Source organism: Dendrobates tinctorius, unplaced genomic scaffold, assembly GCF_039654945.1.
Source record: "Dendrobates tinctorius isolate UK_male_01 unplaced genomic scaffold, ASM3965494v1 ptg000209l, whole genome shotgun sequence".
Taxonomy (NCBI): Eukaryota; Metazoa; Chordata; class Amphibia; order Anura; family Dendrobatidae; genus Dendrobates; species Dendrobates tinctorius.
Window position 1 is genome coordinate 7,406,939 of NW_027361876.1, and position 23,177 is coordinate 7,430,115.

General features: G+C 43.9%; 1 protein-coding gene across 3 annotated transcripts in view; it reads left to right on the forward strand.

Annotated features, from left to right (window-relative positions):
• The window catches only part of EEA1 (early endosome antigen 1), a 278,411-nt gene that overhangs the window by 214,795 nt on the left and 40,439 nt on the right, over nt 1-23,177 (forward strand). For all 3 annotated transcript variants that reach the window (XM_073554267.1, XM_073554268.1, XM_073554269.1), the window contains 2 exons: nt 15,367-15,468; nt 16,404-16,589. In XM_073554267.1, the coding sequence (XP_073410368.1) occupies nt 15,367-15,468; nt 16,404-16,589 (288 nt within the window). The remainder of the gene's footprint in view (nt 1-15,366; nt 15,469-16,403; nt 16,590-23,177) is intronic.

Sequence of the window (23,177 nt, forward strand, 5' to 3'; positions counted from 1 at the left end):
CAAAGTTTATTCGGGGGGGGTTGGACTGCTCACCTATGGTATGTGTATTGGGGTATGTTGAAGATCTAACGACAGATGAGTATGGCAAAATAGCGGTGGCTAGAATGCTATATATGTTTAGAAAGTTGATAGCACAGCACTGGTTGGATGATCAGACGCCCTCCATTCCGGAATATATTAGTAAGGTGAACTGGGTGATTAACATGGAAAAAGCAATTTACTTGAAGAGAGGCTGTATCGGAAAATTTGAAAAGATTTGGGCATTATGGATAGACACCTCGGGCCTTGCATCCAGAGAGTTACAGAGATTCCGATTAGGTCTTATTTGAGTGCACCTTTGCTGAATTAAAGAGAAGTCTTGTCTATATGTAGCACATTTGGAGCCTCTCTTGTATTTCTAATTATTGTTATTCAAGGAGACGTGACATTGACGCTATATAATATGTTTATTTTTGATTAGATGGGGGACAATTCAGGGCGGAGGGAGGTGGGGTAAGGGGACTGCGTTCCCCTGGGTTGTTATACCTGTTTTGTTGGAAAATGTTCAAATAAAAAATATCTGATTTAAAAAAAAAAGAAGTGGCAAGGATACTGCGCTGGGCAGAGCGTCACGTTCCGGCGATCTCCGCTGTTCACATTTCAGGGGTGGAAAATTGGGCAGCTGACTTCTTGAGTCGCCAGGGTCTAGCGTCAGGCGAATGGTCCCTTCATCCCACAGTCTTCAGTCAGATATGCCAGCGTTGGGGCACCCCGGACGTCGATCTCATGGCATCTCGGATGAACAACAAAGTTCCTCACTTTGTAGCCAGGTCCAGGGATCCTCTAGCCGTCGGTTGCAATGCCCTAGTAATTCCGTGGTCCCAGTTCCAACTGCCTTACCTGTTTCCTCCCCTTGCCCTCATCCCAAGAGTGGTCAAAAAGATAAAGTCAGAGGGCATCCCAGTTATCCTAGTGGCTCCAGACTGGCCGAGACGCCCTTGGTACGCGGAGTTGGTGAACATGCTCGCGGACGTCCCCTGGAGGCTTCCAGACCGTCCAGGTCTTCTCTCACAAGGCCCCCTTTACCACCAGAATTCTCAGTCTCTGAGTTTAACGACATGGCCGTTGAGGCCACTATTCTGAGGGAATCAGGGTTTTCCAGCCGGGTCATTCAGACCATGATCAAGGCTCGGAAGCCAGCTTCCTCCCGCATTTACCATAGGTACTGGAAAGCTTTTTTCCGTTGGAGCGATAATAACGATGTTTTTCCACTGTCATTCTCCATTCCATCCATTCTTGGTTTCCTCCAATCTGGTTTGGATGCGGGCCTATCCCTCAGTACTCTCAAAGGCCAGGTGTCTGCCCTAGCAATCCTCTTCCAGAAGGATCTAGCTTCCTTACCGCAAGTGAAGACTTTTCTCCAAGGAGTCGCCCATGTTGCTCCTCCTCCTCATTCTCCGATAGATCCATGGGATCTCAATCTTGTTCTTGGCGCTCTCCAGAAGACGCCGTTCGAACCAATCCAGGACATCCCTCAGTCTTTTCTTTCATGGAAGGTGGCTTTTCTAATCGCCATTACCTCCATCAGGAGAGTTTCTGAGCTGGTGGCCTTATCCTGTCGTTCTCCGTACCTTATCCTCCACCAAGATAAGGTTGTTCTCAGGCCAGTTCCTTCCTTCCAAAAGTGCTATCTCCCTTTCACATTAACGAAGATATCGTCCTTCCATCGTTTTGTCCTGCGCCTGCTCATCCTCTGGAAAAGTCGCTCCACAAACTGGACGTAGTGAGAGCCTTGCGTGTTTACCTTGCCAGGACTGCTTCTTTTTGCCAATCTGATTCCCTGCTTGTCATTTCTGAGGGTCGCCGGAAAGGTCTTCCGGCCTCCAAATCCACAATTGCTCGCTGGATTCGGTCTACCATCCTGGAAGCCTATCGACTTCAGGAGAATCGGCCCCCTCCGGGAGTGAAAGCCCACTCCACCCGGGCTGTAGGGGCTTCTTGGGCTGTGCGACACCAGGCTTCGGCCTCACAACTTTGCAGGGCCGCGACCTGGTCGTCTTTGCACACCTTTGCGAGGTTCTACAGGGTTCTTACCCAGGCCTCGTCTGATGCAGCTCTTGGTAGGAAGGTTCTGCAGGCGGCGGTCGCCCACCGGCCGACCTAAGCCCTTCCTTCTGTCGTTCCTTTTATTGCTGTTCCCACCCTCGGGACTGCTTTGGAACGTCCCATGGTATTCTGTGTCCCCCAATAAGGCGATAAAGAAAGAGGGATTTTGGGTTCTTACCGTAAAATCTCTTTCTTGGAGCCTTCTTTGGGGGACACAGCACCCTCCCTGTTTTAAGTTGTACCGTGTTGGGTCTTCGAGTCCCTTGTTGGGTTGGTACATATGTTCATGGTTTTTGGTTGCTTCTCCTACTGCTTTTTCACCAACTGAGGTGCTTGGTGCCTGTCGGTGGGTGTATACTGCCGGGGAGGAGCTAATTTTCTTGTTTTGCATAGTGTCAGCCTCCTAGCAGCAGCAGCATACACCCATGGTATTCTGTGTCCCCCAATGAAGGCTCCAAGAAAGAGATTTTACGGTAAGAACCCAAAATCCCCTCTTTTCATGTGTAGGTTGAACTAGTTATTAACTGAAACAGCTTTGTAAGATGCTTAAAACGTTGTGAGCAACAGCCATACTGTGTTTACAAAGGTGAGGTTGTGGAAGACCGTTTCATGTCACAAAGCAAGCAGAGTAACAAGGCACAAGGTAATTATACTACATCAGCCAAGTCTACCAGGCACAGAATTCAAAGCAGACTTGGGTTTCAAAATGTGCTGTGGAAACTCTTTTGAAGAAGCAACACAAAATGGGCAGCATTGATGTCAAATCAGGACCCAGCTACACCCATCTGATGTTTGGGAAGTTTGTCCAGAAGTGGGATTCATGGAATACTGTAATTGCAGCCAAAAAAAACATACCTTCGATATTGAAACTAGGCCAAGAAACTCAACTATGTATGAAAACTGGAATCGGGGTACAGAAAAATTAGAAGCAAATGCTCTGGACTGATGGGTCATTTCACCAAATGGAGTTGTGGATTTGGTCAGAATTAATTGTTCTCAGTGTTGAGAAATACAGACAGAAATTTAACTATCATGTAATAGCATCAGAGAGCGGTGTGATTGGCTCCAAATTTATTCAGCATCTAGCAAACTAACTTCAGCATATATAAGAAGTCCTGAAAGTGATGATATAGCCCCTAAAGTTCCCCTATCATTGAGTCTGTCTGTGATTACATGAAGAGACAGAAAGATTTGCACATGCCTTCATCCACAGAGTATCCGTAGTTAGTTCTCAAAGATGTTTGGAACAATTCCTCCTGTCATGTTCCTTCCAAAACTGTGTATCTAAAAGGATTGATGCTGTTTTGATGACATAAGGAAGTCACACCAAATATTGATTTGATTTCGATTTCTTACTTTTGCAGCATTTTTTCCACAGCTGCCTACAACTTTTGTACAGGCCGGCTAATCAAAAGAAGAGCCGTGAATGTCTGCAGGAAAGGGGTTGTACGCCTGGGACATTAATTAATCGATTACGATGTAGCCGTCTTTTTTTTTTTTTTTTTAGGATTTGTAACAAAAAAAAATATAAAGCTCTCGCAGAAATTAAGAGACCACTGCAAAATTTTCAGTTTGTCTTATTTTTCTCTTATAGGTGAATTTTTGAGTAAAATGTAAATTGTTCTTTTAGTCTATAAACTTCTGACAACATGTCTCTAAATTTCCAAGCACTAAATTTTGTATTTTTTTTCTGACAAAGATGGGTATATGGGCACTCAACTATGGGATGGAGGATATGTATGATGGGTATATGGGCACGGGCCTATGGGATGGAGGACATTTATAATTTGCTAGATAGTTACTATGCCCGGGCAGCGCCGGGCTCTTCAGCTAGCGTGTGTGTGTGTGTATATGTGTGTGTGTGTATATATATATATATATATATATATATATCCAAGATGTACTCTCAACTACAGTACAAAGGCAGCAGCTCCAAGAACCAGTCACCATTACAGAAGCAGATATCCAACAGCGGATCAAGAATATGAAGAGCTGGACAGCACTTGACCCAGACATGATCATGACATCTACGGGCTAAAGAAATTAACATGGGTACATGAACGCATGGCAAAGCAGATGAACCAACTGCTAGAAGCAGGCCACCACCCAGCTTGGCTAACACGAGGAAGGACAGTGCTGATCATGAAGGATCCTCACAAAGGAACAGTTCCATCCAATTACCGCCCAATAACCTGCCTTACAACAACATGGAAATTCCTGTCAGGCATCATAGCCACCAAGCTACAGAACGATATGAACCAATACATGAATCCAGCTCAGAAAGACATTGGGACCAACACCAGAGGCTCTAAGCACCAGCTCCTAGCAGATAGAGCAGTTGTCCAAGATTCAAGGTCCAGACAGACCAATTTCAGCACAGCCTGGATTGACTGCAGGAAAGCCTATAACTCAATGGGACTATGAAGAACAACATTGGAAGTTAACTCAAGACAACTAGCACAAGTGACCATCAAATGTGACATATACCCTGTTTCCCCGAAAATAAGACACCGTCTTATATTAATTTTTGCTCCGAAAGTTGCACCATCTCTTATTTTCGGGGGGGGGGGGGGGGTCTTATTTTCATGAGAAACATTCCAGCGCGCTCTACCCTTACATAAGGAACGTTCCGTAGCGTAAAACCAGTAGTCAGACATATAGACCGTTCAGCAGAAAAGCAGACAACAAATCAAAGTAACACACTACGGTACGGTACTGTAATTGCCTGACTCCCACACAGGGCCACAAAACATAAGGGCTCTAAAATGGCTCCCACACAGTTTCTGGACACTGTACCGCTACTGTAATAAACACCCACAGCAGTTCCTTTACCATAGCAGCCCCATCATCATTTTGCAGCCCCAAATATTCCCATCATCCCATTGCAGCCCTCATCATCCCTTTACAGTCCCCAATACAACACCCCCATCATTCTACAGTACAGTATTGCAGCCTCCCATCATCCCACTGTAGCCTCCCATCATCCCGGTATCCTACTGCAGCCTCCCATTATCAGAGTATCCCACTGCAAACTCCCATGTGTGCACCGTACACACACACACACACACACACACCATACACAGACACACACACACACTTTGACTTTCTTACTGGTTTCCTCCGCGGTGCTGCTTTCAGTGCTTTGGTGGTGCAGGAGCCCTGGGCCAATCAGAGCGCAGGATCCCTGGGCCAATCACAGCCCAGGAACAATCAGAGGCTATGGATGACATCAGCTGGCCCATGGTTCCTGCGCTGTGATTGGCGCAGGGCTCATGGGCAGAGATTGGCACACAGCTCCGAGGCTGTGACTAACTCCTGCGAACAGCGCGGCTGCAGTGGCGGGCATCGGACAGCGGGAGCGAGAACACAACTGCATACCCCATGCACAGAACAAGGTATGCCTTATTTTCGGGGGGGGGGGGGTGCCTTGTATTAGCAGGCACAGTGCTCCCCCTAGCATGCCTTACTTTCGGGGGGCGCCCTATTTATGGGGAAACGGGGTACTAAGGTGATGCACTGTCCCCTTTGTTCTGCATATGCTTGAACCCCCTCAGTCAGATAATTATAGAGTCTGGCTATGGATACAAGTTCAATAGTGGAAGCACCATCAGCCACCTCCTCTACATGGATAACATCAAGCTGTATGCGAAAAACGAACGAGACATCAATTCAATGATCCACCTGACAAGGATCTACAGTGAAGACATTGGGATGTCCTTCGGACTGGAGAAGTACAGCCGGTTGGTAATAGAGAGGCAAAGGTAGTCAATTATTAAACAACATGTATGTCAATACCTGGATAAGAATGAAGTGATTAAACAGAGTCAGCATGGGTTTGTAACTAATAAGTCATGTCAGACTAACTTAATTTCCTTCTATGACGGTATCACTGATTGGGTGGATCAAGGAAATGCTGTAGATATAGTATATCTTGACTTCAGCAAAGCATTTGACAAAGTCTCTCATACAATCCTTATTGAAAAAATGATTAAGTATGGAATGGACAAGGCAACTGTTAGGTGGATTCATAACTGGCTTAGTGATCGGACCCAAAGAGTGGTCGTAAATGGCTGCACATCCAGTTGGAAGAATGTCTCAAGTGGGGTACCACAGGGCTCTGTCCTGGGCCCTGTATTGTTCAACATCTTTATCAACGATTTAGATGAAGGAATTGAGGGTAAACTGATTAAATTTGCTGATGACACAAAGCTAGGAGGGATAGCTAATACTAGAGAAGAGAGAGAGAGGATTCAAAAAGATTTAAATAAACTGGAGAAGTGGGCAGCAACTAACAGAATGGTTTTTAACAGGGAGAAATGCAAAGTACTACATCTGGGCAATAAAAATGGAAAAAACATATATAGAATGGGAGGAATAGGGCTAAGTGACAGCACATGTGAAAAAGACTTGGGTATACTAATAGATCACAGACTGAATATGAGTCAACAGTGTGATGCAGCAGCAAAAAAGGCAAATGCAATTCTAGGATGTATTAACAGAAGCATACAGTCTAGATCACGTGAAGTCATTATTTCCCTCTACTCCTCTTTGGTCAGACCTCATCTGGAATATTGTGTCCAGTTTTGGGCACCACATTTTAAAAAAGACATCAACAAACTGGAGCAAGTTCAGAAAAGAGCGACCAGAATGGTGACCGGTCTGCAAACCCTGTCTTATGAGGAAAGGTTGCAGGATTTGGGAATGTTTAGTTTGCAAAAGAGAAGACTGAGAGGAGACTTAATAGCTGTCTACAAATATCTAAAGGGCTGTCACATTGTAGAAGGATCAACTTTATTCTCATTTGCACAAGGAAAGACTAGAAGCAATGGGAGGAGACAGATTAGATATTAGAAAAAACTTTTTGACAGTTAGAGTGATCAATGAGTGGAACAGGCTGCCACGAGAAGTGGTGAGTTCTCCTTCAATGGAAGTCTTCAAACAGAGGCTGGACAGACATCTGACTGGGATGATTTAGCGAATCCTGCTTTGAGCAGGGGGTTGGACCAGATGGCCCAGGAGGTCCCTTCCAACTCTACGATTCTATGATTCTATGATTCTAAGAGTAGAGATGAGCAAATTTGTTCAGTTTTTGTCCCCGAATCCGATTTTGACATATTCGAGCCATATTCGAACACTATTCGTGCCAAATGTATGTTTAATGATTGGTTCCGAACATATTCGGTAATTTCTACTTCTATTGACTCTGACATTCGACTGTGTTCTACGAATATTGCAAAAATATTTGATGCTTATCGTATTCGGAACTGAATTCGAACAAATTCACTCATCTCTAGTCAAGACTGATGGAGTGGAATTACCAGTAGGGCACATAGCAGATGTGCAGACAATGCTACAAGTACCTCGGCATCCCACAGGGATATAGTAACCATGATGAGGAGGCAAGGAAAGCAGCAACATCCAAATACCATCAAAGGGTAAGACAGGTCCTGAAGAAACAATGGGAAGAATATAATCCACGCCATCAATATATATGCCCTTCCAGTTATCAGATACCCTGCTGGCATTGTGTGCTGGCCAAAAGAAGAGATGGAAGCTGCAGATGTGAAGACACGAAAGCTCCTCACAATGCATGGATGTCTCTATCCTAAGTCCAACACCCAAAGATTGTATACCAACAGAAAGGAGAGGGTGGTCAAGGCTTGATAAGCATCCAAGCCACCATCACGGATGAAACAAGGAGTATCCAGGAATACATCAGAAAAATGGCACCAAAAGATGAGATGCTGAGAAACTGCCTAAGGCAGCAACAGCAAAACATCTGGAAAGAAGAACAGGAACATGAAGCGCCATGGCAAAACATGCTGCTGCATGGGATGTACCATCGACAGATAATGGAGGTGGTTGACATGGAGAAATCCTACCAATGGCTGGAGAAAGCTGGACTCCGAGACAGCACAGAGGCACTAATCATAGCGGCACAAGAGCAAGCTCTAAGTACCAGATCCATAGAAGCAGGAATCTACCACACAAGACAAGACCCAAGGTGCAGACTATGCAAAGAAACCTCAGAAACTGTCCAACACATAGTGTCAGGATGCAAAATGCAAGCAGGAACAGCGTATACCGACCGCCACAACCAAGTAGCGAGAATTGTGTACAGGAACATCTGTACAGCATATGGGCTAAGTCCCCCTAAGTCCAAGTGGGAGACCCCTGAGAAAGGGGTGGAGAATGAAAGGGCTAAAATCCTGTGGGAATTCAAGATCCAGACGAATAAGCTGGTGTTGGCTAACCAACCAAACATGGCTGACTTGTCTACTATAACAATGATAATAGATGTGGCCGTGCCAAGTGACAGCAACATCAGAAAGAAGGAATATGAGAAACTGGAGAAATACCAGGGCCTCAAAGGAGAACTGGAGAAGAGGTGGAAGGTGAAGTTGAGAGATTTTGTTGGTGATAGGAGCACTTGGAGCAGTGACCCCTAAGTTGGAAAAATGGCTACAACAGATCCCAGGAACAACACCTGAGCTCTCTGTCCAGAAAACCACAATGCTGGGAACAACTAAGATCCTGCGCAAAACCTTCAAACTCCCAGGCCTCTGGTAGAGGACCCGAGAATGAGGAAGGACAAAAAAGACCATCCCCCCATTGGGGGGTGAGAAGGAAGTATACAGTAGATCTATTATATAAAGCTCAAGTGTGTGTATGTATGTATGTCCGGGATTGGCATCCGCACCGTCGCAGCTACAGCCACAAAATTTGGCACAGTCACATGTCTGGACCCCGAGAGCGTTCTAGGCTATGTTGTGAGGCGAAATTTTAACCCCACGCGTTCCAATTCACCAAACAATTTTGCCCCTATCTACATAATTGGGAAAAAGTGTGTCAAGCCCCGCCCCTCATTATTATGTCATAATGGTTGCCATGGCGACGCTGATGTCATCATAGGTTGCAAGCCCCGCCGCTTATTATGATGTCATAATGGTTGACTATGGGATGGAGGATGTGTGATGGGTATATGGGCACTGGACTACGGGATGGAGGATATGTATGACGGGTATATGGGCACGGGACTATGGGATGGAGGATGTGTGATGGGTATATGGGCACTGGACTATGGGATGGAGGATATGTATGACGGGTATATGGGCACGGGACTGTGGGATGACGGATATGTGTGATGGGTATATGGGCACTCGACTATGGGATGGTGAATATGTATGATGGGTATATGGGCATGGGACTATGGGATGGAGGATGTGTGATGGGTATATGGGCATGGGACTATGGGATGGAGGAGGTGTGATGGGTATATGGGCACTCTACTATGGGATGGAGGATATGTATGATGGGTATATGGGCACGGGCCTATGGGATGGAGGATATGTATGATGGGTATATGGGCACGGGCCTATGGGATGGTGGATATGTATGATGGGTATATAGACGGGTGTTATGAAAGGGTCACCGAGGAGAAAAATCAAAACAAGCTAAGTCACAGAAAACCAGAGAGGTTGGTAACTATGCAGATTGCAGATCCCTGATCCTACCACACAGCTAGCAGCAGCCGTGGAGCGTACCTACGATGTTCCTAGACGCTTTGTCACAGCCGGAGGACTAAATAAGCCTGAAGCATGAAAAGGGGAAAACTAACTGCCCCAGAGCAGACCCCAAAGGAATAGATACACATGTATTGACGGTGAAACAAGATGAAGGCACAAACACAGGCAGGAAAATAGGCTGAGCAAACGATGGGGCCCAAACTAACTAGAGAGGAAAGGAAAGACACTGTCTGCAACCTGCAAAAAACCCTACAAAAATAATGTCCAACACTTCTGATAGCAAAATTAGCCCTGAAGTCACTAGACTTCTCCCACTATATCAGCACTCTGAAATATTCTGAGACAGAGCAAAAAGAGACCAAAAACTAGTAAGGGACAAAAAGCAAATTGGCAAAATACTGATAAATGAGAGTGGAAATTCAGCACAGCCCCCAGCCGGGGCTGGCTGACCACACCAAAAAACTGAATAGACCAACAAAATCAAGTGTGAACATTAGCAGAAAAACTTAGCTTTAGATGACTGGAACAGAGCTGAAAACCAAGAGCTGACAAGCCAGAAGGAATCACCAGCAACTGAATAGGGCGCCGGCTGTCTTAAATCCAATCTGAGACTCCTGAGGTTCAATCGTCATCCTCATTCTCAGGTGGCAGATCTCCACCAATCAAATCAGCCTCACTACCTCCTGTTATCACCAGAGGGAGTCTGGAAGGAGAACTCACAACTGGTGAACCAGAGAATGAGCTCGCAACACACGGGACTATGGGATGGAGGATATGTATGATGGGTATATGGGCATGGGACTATGAGATGAAGGATGTGTGATGGGTATATGGGCACTCGACTATGGGATGGCGAATATGTATGATGGGTATATGGGCATAGGACTATGGGATGGAGGATGTGTGATGGGTATATGGGCACTCGACTATGGGATGGAGGATAGGTATGTTGGGTATATGGGCACGGGACTATGGGATGGAGGATAATTATAATTTGTTATAACTATCCACAGTTAGTTACTATGTCCGGGCAGCGCCGGGCTCTTCAGCTAGTGTATAAATATATGTAAACAATTAGGCATGCAGTAGTCGTACAGTACCCTGAAGATGTATTCATAACCCATGAACTATTCCACATTTTTACATGTTACACCCACAAATTTAAATGTATTTTATTGGGAATTTGTGATGTACCAGCACAAAGTAGCAAGTATTTGTGAAGTGTAAAGGAAATGATACATGGTTTTGATATATTAAATAATAAGTCTGAAAATTGTGATGTGCATTTGTATTCTGCCCCCTGTAGTCTTGTACCCCTAAATAAAATACTGAGTGACCAATTGTTCCCAGAAGTCGCATAATTAGTAAATTGAGTCCACCTGTGTGTATTTTATTCTCTGTATAACTACAGCTGCTCTGTGAAGGCCTCACAGGTTAGTTTGAGAACATTAGAGATCAAAGAGCATCATGAAACCAAGGAACACACCAGACAAGTCAGGCATAAAGTTGGGTAGGAGAGTAAATCAGGGTTAGTTTATAAAACAAGAGTCCAAGCTCTAAGCATGGAGCACTGTCCAATCCATCATCCAAAAATGGAAGGAGTATTGCACAACTGCAAACCTACCAAGACATGTCATCCATCTAAGCTGACATCCCCAGCAAGGTAAGCACTATCCAGAGAATCAGCCTAGAAGACCCATGTTCATTCTGGAGGAGCTGCAGAGAGCCACAGCTCAGTTGGGTTAATCTGTCCACAAGACAACTATTAGTCATATACTCCACAAAACTGACCTTTGTGTAAGAGTGGCAAGAAGACGTTTTTGAAAGCAAGATATAAGAAGTCCTGTATGCAAAAAGCCATGTAGGGGACACATGCTAGCATGTGGAAGGAAATGGTCAGATGAGACCAAAGTAGAACTTTTTGGATGTGAAAATGTGAAACACTATGTATTGCAGAAAACTATCTCCGCACATCATTCTGAAAGCACAATCCTCACCATCAAACATGGTGGTGGAAAAATCATGCAGAGAGGATGCTTTAGTTCCAGGGCTGTGGAGTCGGTAAGCCACAGTTGCGACTCCGACTCCTGGATTTTATCAGGCTCCGACTCCGACTCCGGCTCCGACTCCGACTCCTTCATAAATGGCCAATTCATAACAACAAATTTACTGTTGTAAAATATTAAACATCGTGCTTATTCAGTTTCTCACCATCATATAAGTAATCAGACCACTTAGAGCAAAAACTACATTTATAAGAATACAATTAGAATATAGCAAATAACTTTTATAAACTTTTCTAAACTGTAAGTAAATATGCAATAAACACTTTTATGTAGTTTATAAGAAATCTATAAATTTGTCCTCAGAAAAAGTATTGCCTCTGTCAGATCCTCCTTCATGGATGCCCTCAAATCTGATCTAATTATTTTGAGAGTAGAGAACAACCTCTCTACACTAACTTGTGTTGGTGGCAAAGCAGTAACCACTCGGGCAACATCTCTGACAATGTCAGGATACAGAGGAATCGCTTGTTGCACTGTTATTTTTGATGAACGTTCAAATTTCTCAATTTCTTTTAGTGCACATGAAAAATTCTGCTGAAATGTACTGGCTGTGTTCCTTGATGGGGATGACTCTTCTCCTATGCGGGAACGCTTTGCACGGTCCTTGTGATCCAAATATTTTTCGAAATTAAATTCTTCATCAGTTGATGATGAGGGTGAAGATGTGGCAGGACAACCAAATTCTTCTTGTTCCTCCTGACTGTTCTGCAACCCTTTCATCCTTACTGCTATTTCAAACAGAGCTTATTTTCCTTTACTTAGCTGTTGATCATCTAGAAGAATCCGATGCATTGGGTCTACATAAACAGCTGCCAAAAGAATGTTATTTTGTAATAGTAGCTCCTCTCTCCGTTTCATTGATGTAGCAATGCCACTTGCAATTAACCCTCCTCTTTGGGACAGGCGAAACATCAGGTTCTTCCACTCCTTTAAGAAAATACCTGGAGTTAAGTCCTCTGCTTGTAATTTTTTAGTCACTGTAAATGGGTGCTTTAGCAATTTTTCCAGCTCAGTCACCTGATTCCACTGACTTTCATTTAGCGTCAGTTGAGGGTTAGCCATGTCTACAAGAAAGGTTGTCAGTTCAACCAAGCGCTGAATCATTAAGTAAGTACTGCCCCATCGTGTGGCTTGATCAATAATTGCCCCTTTTCCAGCACGTCTCTTCAAAATTGAGTCAACTTTAGGGGTTCTGGCAACAGTAGCCAATTTTCTCACCTTGCCAATCAGTGCAGCAGCATGTCCTTCTTGCAGACTGTCTCTTATAGCCAGCTGTAGCGTATGCACAACACAGCGCATGTGATGAGTGAAAGAACATATTGACACCGTTTCAAAAAGATCATCTAAACTATCATGTTGCTGTTCATCTGAAGCAACTTCAGTTTGCTCCTCAGTTACAATACTGTGTTCCTCTATTTCAAACATTTCTGTGTCTGTGGACCCAGAATGTTCTTCTAGCTGCTGGTCACCATCATTACTCTCATTCATTAGCTTAATAGTACTTATATTTGAAGCATTGTCAGTTACGACAGAAAGAACTTGCTCTTTTTTAAGTTCATAGTCTTGCAGAACCTTTTCCACCAAGACCTGGAGAAACTCACTGGTGTGATGAGCTTTGGTGTCTTTTACTGCCAATGTCTTGGTAACTATTTCATTTTTGTCACAAACAAATCGGACATTGATGGCAAAATAGTTCACTCTGTGACGTGTGCAGGCATCCATTTTAAGAAACAGAAAGCGTCCCTTGAGAGTTTTTTTAAGTTCTTCCTTTTGTTTAAAAGCTTCTTCGATTACTAATTTTCTAATACTCTCTCTCTCCAGAAAAAACACCAAGCTTGCGGGCCATTTCCCCATTCAGACACATAAAAGCTGGTCGTGAAAATAATGAAATAGGCACACTATCCTTTACAACAAGCTCTATGATCTGTTTTTTAAATGTATCTACTGTCATTGTCACAGTAACTTTGTCACTGACAAAATATCTTGCAACTGATGGCTGCAAAGTTCTCTGCTCCTTTGTTTGGCTGGAAGAGCTGGGCACTGGTTCATTGGTTTGGATGCAGTCTTTCTCATCCACTGCTTTCAGTACTTCTGGATGAAAGCGCTGTAAATGTCTCTTTAGATTAGAAGCTCTGGTAGGAGCATTTTTATCTTTGCCTGAATATGCACTCATCTTGGCTTCACAGCATTTGTTTTCGTCTGGATCATTTGTCATACACTGACAGACATAATGTTTTCTATCTTGAGTGATTGTGAAATGTTCAAATACAGCTGATTTAATGTGATGCTTCTTTGACATTCTCAGGTTTTTAATTCTGCATTCACAATCCAAATGACAATTGTTTTTCCTAAAAACAATTGTACAAAATTATTGCCAGGTCGTACAACTGATATAGTGGTCAGTAATACTGTTATTATTCCTCATGTACTCAGTTAACTGATGCAAAGTTTGTTGAAAGGATAATACTTCTTACAGTCTTCCTCTTCTGAGTAGCAGGCAGCTGTGAGATGCTTGGAAGATGCACACCTAGTATGATCTAGTCTAGAGGAGGAGCTTTACTACTAAGAATTTGCAACACATTTTCACTTTCAGTTTCATACATTGTAAGTAGGGGGGTTGGGGCAGCATGAGGTTAACCAAGTATAAGATTAGATAAGGGCAGTGGAGAACAGTGACACACAAGAAGTAAGAAATGTCTCTATCTCCAGCAGAACTGCTTATCACTGTTGTTCATAGTTTGATAGAACATATATATTTGAGTAACATTTATAAAATTCATATGAAAGTTCAATTATGAAATATTAATACATTTTTTTTAAAGCTGGAGTCGGAGTCGCTACATTTCTACCGACCAACCAAAACTGACTCCGACTCCACGACTCCGACTCCACAGCCCTGTTTAGTTCAGCAGGGTTATGGCAGCTGGTCAGACTTTATGGGAAGATGTATGGTCATAAATGTAGGGCAATCCTGGAGGAAAACCTATTAGGGGCTGCAAAAGACTTGAGTCTGGGGCGAAGGTTCATCTTCCAGCCCGACAATGGCCCTAAACATACTGGCAGAACTACAATGGAGTGGTTTAGATCAAAGCATATTCATATGTGGTAATGGCCCAGTCACAGTCCACACCTAAATCTCATTGAGAATCTGTGGCAAGATGTGAAAATTGCTGTTAACAGATGCTCTCCATCCAATGTCACTGAGCTAGAGCTAGTTTGCAAAGAAGAATAGGCAAAACGTTCAGCCTAAATGTGCAAAGCTGGTAGAGACGTACCCCAAAAGAGTTGCACCAGTAATTGCAGAGAAAAGTGATCCTGCAAAGTATTGACTTGGGGACTGAATGCAAATGCACGTCACAATTTTAAGATTTCTGTTTTTAAAATATTTTAAAAAACAGCCCTCAACTACTTGCTACTTTGTGTTGGCATAGCACATAAAATCAAGATAGAAAACAAATTTAAGTTTGTGGGTCTAACTTGAAAAAAATATGGAAATGTTCACTGGGTATCAATACTTTTTCAAGGCACTGTATGTTCATTTGCGGGAAGAAGTTGATGTGAAACCAGCTGCTGATTCCATGTATGTGCAGACAACACAACAAGCACCTAACTTGCCAGTGTGATGTAAAATATATCTCCTGAATAATGTTACGATTGAAAAACCATGTGACGTGTTATTATTTTATTAGGAAAAATCCCGTGATGAATTAAAAGTTAAGCTTAAGGCCCAGATGGACACGGCAGCTAAAGATGTTCAGGAGCTTAAGACTCATCTGACGGAAAAGGAGGAGGTAAGACATTTGGTCTCTCTTCATTATGTTGCTGAAGGCAAACATGTATTTTAATCACGGGCTGCGTATATGCGGAAGTTCTACAACCATTTATTTTAGATTGTTCTTCATTCTCTAATTCTTTGCATTTATATATATGGGTAGCATGGTGGCTCAGTGGTCCTGGGTTCAAATCCCACCAAGGACAACATCTCCAAGGAGTTTGTATGTTCCCCCTGTGTTTGCGTGGGTTTCCTCCGGGTTCTCCGGTTTCCTCCCACATTCCAAAGACATGCTGATGGGGAATTTAGATTGTGAGCCCCATCGGGGACAGTGCCGATAATGTTTGGAAAGTGCTGTGGAATTAATGGCACTATGTAAGTGAGTAAAGCAGTTGCAGTCTATGCATGGTGTATATACAGTAGGAAGGAATTTGCCTCTTGCCTCCGCTAATACCTCATGATTATAGGGCTTAATTGGTTTAAACCCATAAAGACTAGTCTTATTTTGGGCCTCAAGGATCAAGCAGTTTTTTCCATTCTTCCATCCCAGGTGCAATAAATATGTACTGGTATGATGACTGACTTGTTCTTTGGTGAGTTGTATTTTCCAATGGCAACATTTTGGGGTAATATATAATTTATTCATTAGCATTTATTCTTTTTGCTGAATGCAAATAAATAGTAATTTGGTCATTTTTTTTGTTTTTGCTCTTTACCGGATTACTGTGTAGTAATAATAATGTGCTACTGGAAAGTATAAATACCTAATACAGTATATGAATTGTGTTGCTTCGTTTTCTTAATCTTTCACAAGAAAATGTCTTCTAGCGGAAAGTTAGTTTTCTGTGTCAATTCATTAGCGTAATGCCTACACTGACACACATTTAAGATGGCTTAGTTGGGCTAAAGCATTGTTTATTAGCAGTTTATTATTGTTTTATAACCTATATTTAGGAATCCACCAAGCTGAAGGCTGAAATACAAGCTATTAATGAAAAGCTGCAGTGCTCCATACAAGAAAAGGAAAAACTTCAACAAGAACTTCAGACACAAATGAAAAAGATCCTGTCGTCTTCTGAGGAAGATAAGAAAAAACACCAAAAAGAGATACAAGCTCTCAGTGGACAGTTAAAGGAGAAGGTATTTGGAACTTCTACACCCTTTTATTTAGCATATGCTTCTTATCCACTCCATAATATTGTGTCATAAGAGCTTATCCGAAAAAGCAGAATATCACTACCTTATAGTAAATCTATAAATTTTAGCAAATAAATTATTGTAGATTAGTAGAAATTTTACTTTTTGGTACAAAATCACATTTCAAAAAAGAAGCAACAAAGATCAGCTGACCTCCTCTCCAGTCCCACCGCGCGGCTCATGCAGTGCTGCAAGTAGTATGAAGGTGAAGCAGAAGTCCAGCGTGGCTGATATCCATAAAAAATTACTTTTATTCCATTTTAATTAAAAGCACATAAGTCCAAAATCTATTTTTATATCCAGAGACACAAAAACGGGTAATTCTTGCCAGTGACAGTCACAGGCTTAAAGTGCATTTAAAATCATACGCGTTTCAACGGTCATGCTGCCTTAATCATTGTGATGCTGCAGCACTTGCACAGAAATAGATCTCAGCTCCCAGAACTCAATCTGCGTATGCACCACCATCGATGCCCATTTTTTTAGTCACCTTCCACGACCGCAGCATCGGAGGATGTCTCCCTGCCCTAATGGGGGACAGAAAACCAAAGAGGTCTATGGGGCATGAAGAAGTTTTCGGATGGTGCTGCCGTGGCCGGCGATCTGGAGCACCCTATGCTTACCTATTCAATGCCGGGCAGCTGCGGTTAAGGGCACCGCTCTCCTCCTCTGAGGGCTGCTCCCACCTCCACGATCCTCGTGTGACTTGGGACTTTCTTCCGCCCCTCCTGCGCCTCCTCGTGGTGATGTGCGGCCGGGGTCCTCCTGTAGCTCCCCGGCATCCTCCTCTCTTCGTGCTGGCTGATTCCGGAGGCCGCGTGCACTGGAAGTGACAATAGCGAACTTCCAGTTTACTTACTGGTCCACGGTGGAACGCACGTGCTCCCGGCTGGTGTTGGGCTACTCCGGAGCTGCGGGCATGATTGGGATGTTCCCTTTGGGGTTCCCCCCTGACGATCTGGAGGAGGAGGAGCACAAGATACCAACACTGGGACTTCGGTAGATAATCCTGGTCGGGGGATGCCTCCAGGTAAGGCCCATAGTCTGTGTCCCTCTGTGACTCTGACGGACTGACCATGGACGGCGACAAACCCTCTCTTTCTGTTTCTGCAGAACCCATCGTCCACCCTCCTACTGTAAGTAGTGGATGAAGGTCCCTTGCTATCTGGGTAATAGCCTCATGGGAGACTTGGTCCACCTTTCTCTCTCTCTTAGGGAGACGAGGTCTGTGCCCCTAAGAAGGATAAAGTGCCCATCTGCAAGTGTGGTGTATGTGCTACCAGGCTTCCCTCAGCGTACAAGAAGAAGCTTTGCCAGCCCTGTGGATTCGGATTCAGACTTGGGCAAAGTCCGTACCTCTGGTTCGGAGGATATTTGGAAGAATGAAGGTTCCAATTCCACCCCCAAGTCCGATAATAAAAAATATTATTTTTCTTACGATATGGAGGCGTTCATTAGTATGGTGAGAAGCACCATGGGGGTTGAGAAGGAGGAAGTGAGATACTCAGTACAGGACGAGATGTTTGGGGCACTAAAACCTTAAAATTAGAAAGGTTTTCCCATTCACGAGAACATCCAAAGCCTTATCCTTCAGAAGTGGAACCTCCCTGAGAAGGGGCTTAGCATCCCATCAGACTTAAATCGTTTCCCCTTAGACGGAGATTGCTCTTTATGGGAGATTCCCAAAGTGTCCAGGGTGGCTAAGAAGAAGTCTCTTCCTTTCGAGGACTCATTTCAGCTCAAAGATCCCATGGATCGTAAAATTGAGAGCTTGCTGAGGAAATCCTGTGACACCTCCATTAATCTACTCAAAACAAATGTGGCTTCCACCTGTGTTGCCAGATCTCTATTTTCCTGGCTCCATACATTAGAATACCACCTTAATCAGGGAACTTCTAGGGAGGAAATACTTGAGACTCTTCCCCTTCTTCAGAAAGAAACAGGGTTCCTTGCTGATGCTTCTGCTGAATCGGTACACGTAGCAGCGTAGTCCGCAGTCATAGAATCATAGAATCGTAGAGTTGGAAGGGACCTCCTTGGTCATCTGGTCCAACCCCCTGCTCAAAGCAGGATTCGCTAAATCATCCCAGTCAGATGTCTGTCCAGCCTCTGTTTGAAGACTTCCAACGAAGGAGAACTCACCACTTCTCGTGGCAGCTTGTTCCACTCATTGATCACTCTAACTGTCAAAAAGTTTTTTCTAATATCTAATCTGTGTCTCCTCCCATTCAGTTTCATCCCATTGTTTCTAGTCTTTCCTTGTGCAAATGAGAATAAAGTTGATCCTTCTACAATGTGACAGCCCTTTAGATATTTGTAGACAGCTATTAAGTCTCCTCTCAGTCTTCTCTTTTGCAAACTAAACAATCCCAAATCCTGCAACCTTTCCTCATAAGACAGGGTTTGCAGTCCGGTCACCATTCTGGTTGCTCTTTTCTGAACTTGCTCCAGTTTGTTGATGTCTTTTTTAAAATGTGGTGCCCAAAACTGGACACAATATTCCAGATGAGGTCTGACCAAAGAGGAGTAGAGGGAAATAATGACTTCACGTGATCTAGACTGTATGCTTCTGTTAATACATCCTAGAATTGCATTTGCCTTTTTTGCTGCTGCATCACACTGTTGACTCATATTCAGTCTGTGATCTATTAGTATACCCAAATCTTTTTCACATGTACTGTTGCTTAGGCCTATTCCTTCCATTCTGTATATGCTTTTTTCATTTTTATTATCCAGATGTAGTACTTTGCATTTTTCCCTGTTAAAATCCATTCTGTTAGTTGCTGCCCACCTCTCCAGTTTGTTTATAACTTTTTGAATCCTCTCTCTTCTCTAGTATTAGCTATCCCTCCTAGCTTTGTGTCATCAGCAAATTTAATCAGTTTACCCTCAATTCCTTCATCTAAATCGTTGATAAAGATGTTGAACAGTACAGGGCCCAGGACAGAGCCCTGTGGTACCCCACTTGAGACATTCTTCCAACTGGATGTGCAGCCATTTACGACCACTCTTTGGGTCCGATCACTAAGCCAGTTATGAATCCACCTAACAGTTGCCTTGTCCATTCCATACTTAGTCATTTTTTCAATAAGGATTGTATGAGATACTTTGTCAAATGCTTTGCTGAAGTCAAGATATACTATATCTACAGCATTTCCTTGATGCACCCAATCAGTGATTCCGTCATAGAAGGAAATTAAGTTAGTCTGACATGACTTATTAGTTACAAACCCATGCTGACTCTGTTTAATCACTTCATTCTTATCCAGGTGCTGACATACATGTTGTTTAATAATTTGTTCAAAGATCTTTCCTGGTATAGAAGTCAGACTCACCGGCCTATAGTTGCCTGTGTCCACCTTCTTCCCCTTTTTGAAGATAGGAACAACATTTGCTCTTCTCCAGTCTTCTGGGACTTCTCCTGTTCTCCAAGAATTTTCAAAGATTATGGAGAGGGGTTCAAAAATTTCTTCTGCTATCTCCTTCAGTACTCTGGGGTGTAAGGCTGAGTTCACATGTGGCGTTTTTTTCGCGTTTCCGTGGCAGTTTTAACCGCGTGATTTTGCCGCGAAAACGCGAAAAATAAGCATCCCATGCATTCCTATGGGATTCCGCAATGCTGTGCTAATGCTGCGGTTTTTACCGCGGCGGAATCGCTTCGCGGTAAAAACCGCAGTATGCTCATTAATTTGCGGAATCGCGGCGATCCCGCAGCCATAGGAATGCATTGTTCCGCTTACTTCCCACATGTGGCTGTGCACACCATGCGGAAAGTAAGCAGAACATTTGCGGATGGTACCCACGGTCCGGAGGAGAGGAGACTGTCCTCCGGGCTTTGGGTACCATATCCCTGTAAAAAAAAGAATTTAAAAATAAAAAATATTGTTATTCTCACCCTCCGACGTCCCCCGCAGCCTTCCCGCTTCTCTTCACGCTCTCGTTCCCAGTAGTCCTTTGCGAAAATGCCCACGATGGCGTCCGTTCTCGCGGGATCGCGAAGTCTCGCGGTCATTCGCGCGACGTCATCGCGAATCACCGCAAGACCGGACGTCATCGCGGGCATTTTCGCAAAGGATTAGGAACGGATGCGCGGGACGTCGGAGGGTAAGAATAACACCATGTTTTATTTTTTTTTACATTCTATCTTTTACTACTGATGCTGCATAGGCAGCCTCAGTAGTAAAAAGTTGGTCACACTCGTCAAACACTATGTTTGACGAGTGTGACCAACCTGTCAATCAGTTCTCCAAGCGATGCTACAGATCGCTTGGAAAACGCTAGCATTTTGCAAGCTAATTACGCTTGCAAAATGCTAGTTTTTCCACGGGAAAATCGCGGGAATTTAAAATGCGATTTTCCCGCAGACTGGAATTCCGGAATTCTCGCGGTAATTTCCACGAGAGTTCCGGTACGTGTGCACTTAGCCTAATTCATCTGGACCTGGAGACTTGAATTCATTTAGGTTAGCTAAGTGTTTCCTCACTATCTTTCTGTTTATAGATATCCTGGATTCTTCTATTCCCTTAATAGGATAGTGAAGAACAGTTGATGTTACATTTCCTTTCTGAGAGAAAACAGATGCAAAATAGGAATTTAAAAGTTCGGCCTTCTCAACATCCTGTCTTACCATTTCATCATTTTTATCCTGTAAAAATCCTATAGCATCTTTGACTTTTCTTTTGCTTTTGACATATCCCCATAATCCTTTATTATTGCTTTTGACATCTCTTGCAAGCCTCAATTCATTGTCAGCTTCAGATAATCTGATTTGTGCCCTGCAGGTTCTGCAGACAGCATTATATTCTTCTTTAGATATGCCTCCCTCTTTCCATTTTATAAACATTTTTTTTCTTCCTTTTTAGCATGTGCTTAAGTTCTGTGTTCTTCCATCCTGGCTTCCTTAAATGCTTCCTATTCTTCCCTCTTTTCGGAATTGTTAACCATTGTGCTTTGAGAATTTCATTTTTCAAGATTTCCCATCCTTCCTGGACATTTTTGTCTTTAAGGATATCCAGCCATTGGATCCCTCCAATTCTCTTTCTGAATCCCTTAAAATCTGCCTTTCTGAAATCTAACCTTGACGTCTCAGTCTTCACAGGTCTTCCTCCTCTAGTTATCCAAAATTCTAAAATAGCATGGTCGCTACCTCCTAGGGTCCCAGCCACTTTTACCTCCTCTCCAACTCAGCTAGAAGAGCTCTGTGGTTGTCATGGAGTGGTGACATCACTTCCAAGGACTCATACTCTCGAGAAATACGGACGAAAAAAACAGATTGCACTTGGACCAATGTTATTCAATGGGTGACCTCTCATCTGCAATTTTTTTTCTCAGCTGAAATTGGACTGAGAAAAAAATTGCAGCATGCTGCATATCTCGGACGAGACTCGCCAATGTAAGTCAATGGGTGCGAGAAAAAAATCGGACAGCAATCGCACCATGCGAATGCTGTCCGATTTTTACGCACCTGTGTCCTTTGAAAATCCGGCAATTCACATGCGGCTATACAGTAAAATCACACTGACGTGTGTGTATGTATATGTGTGTATATGTATGTGTGTGTGTATACTGAATTTTTCGGATTATAGGACGCACTTTTGTTCCCCCAAATTTTGGGGGAAAGTGGGGAGTGCGTCTTATAAACCGAATCTGTGTGCTGTTGAGGAGGGACACAGGAAGACACAGGAAGAGCCACGGGGATGCTGGAAGCAGGAGCCATCATCAGAAGGTGAGTTAAGTGTTTGTTATTTTATCATATGATTGCCAGCAGGGGGGAATATAGGGACGGGGGGGCCCGTGTGCATGCCAGCAGGGGGGAATATAGGGACGGGGGGCCCGTGTGCATGCCAGCAAGGGGGAATATAGGGACGGGGTGCCCGTGTGCATACCAGCAAGGGGGAATGTAGGGACAGGGGGGGCTTGTGTGAATTCCAGCAGGGGAATGTAGGAGGGATGGGGGGCCGTGTCCATGCCAGCAGGGGGGAATATAGGGACGGGGGGGCATGTGCTTGCAAGCAGGGGGGAATATAGGGACGGGGGGCCCGTGTGCATGCCAGCAGGGGGGAATATAGGGACAGGGGGGCCGTGTACATGCCAGCAGGGGGGAATATAGGGACAGGGGGCCGTGTGCATGCCAGCATGGGGGCATATAGAGAGAGGTGGGGCCATGTGAGTGCCAGCAGGGGGGTATATAGTGATCGGGGGGGCATATCCAGGATGAGATGGGGGCTATGTGCCAGTACAAGGGGGCAATGTGCCAATGTACCAGAAGCATAGTGGGGGCCATGTGCCAGGATGGGGGTTATATAGGTGCCAGGATGAGGGCCATATATATGATTTGAAAAACGGACACTGGCAGTATAAGACACAACTCCATTTAACATTAAAAAAAAATTTTCTTTTTCTTCACCAAATTTGGAGGTGCGTCTTACAATCAGGTGTGTCTTATAAGGTGAAAAATACGGTGTGTATATATGTGTGTGTGTGTGTGTGTGTGTATATATGTGTGTACACTCACTGGCCACTTTATTAGGT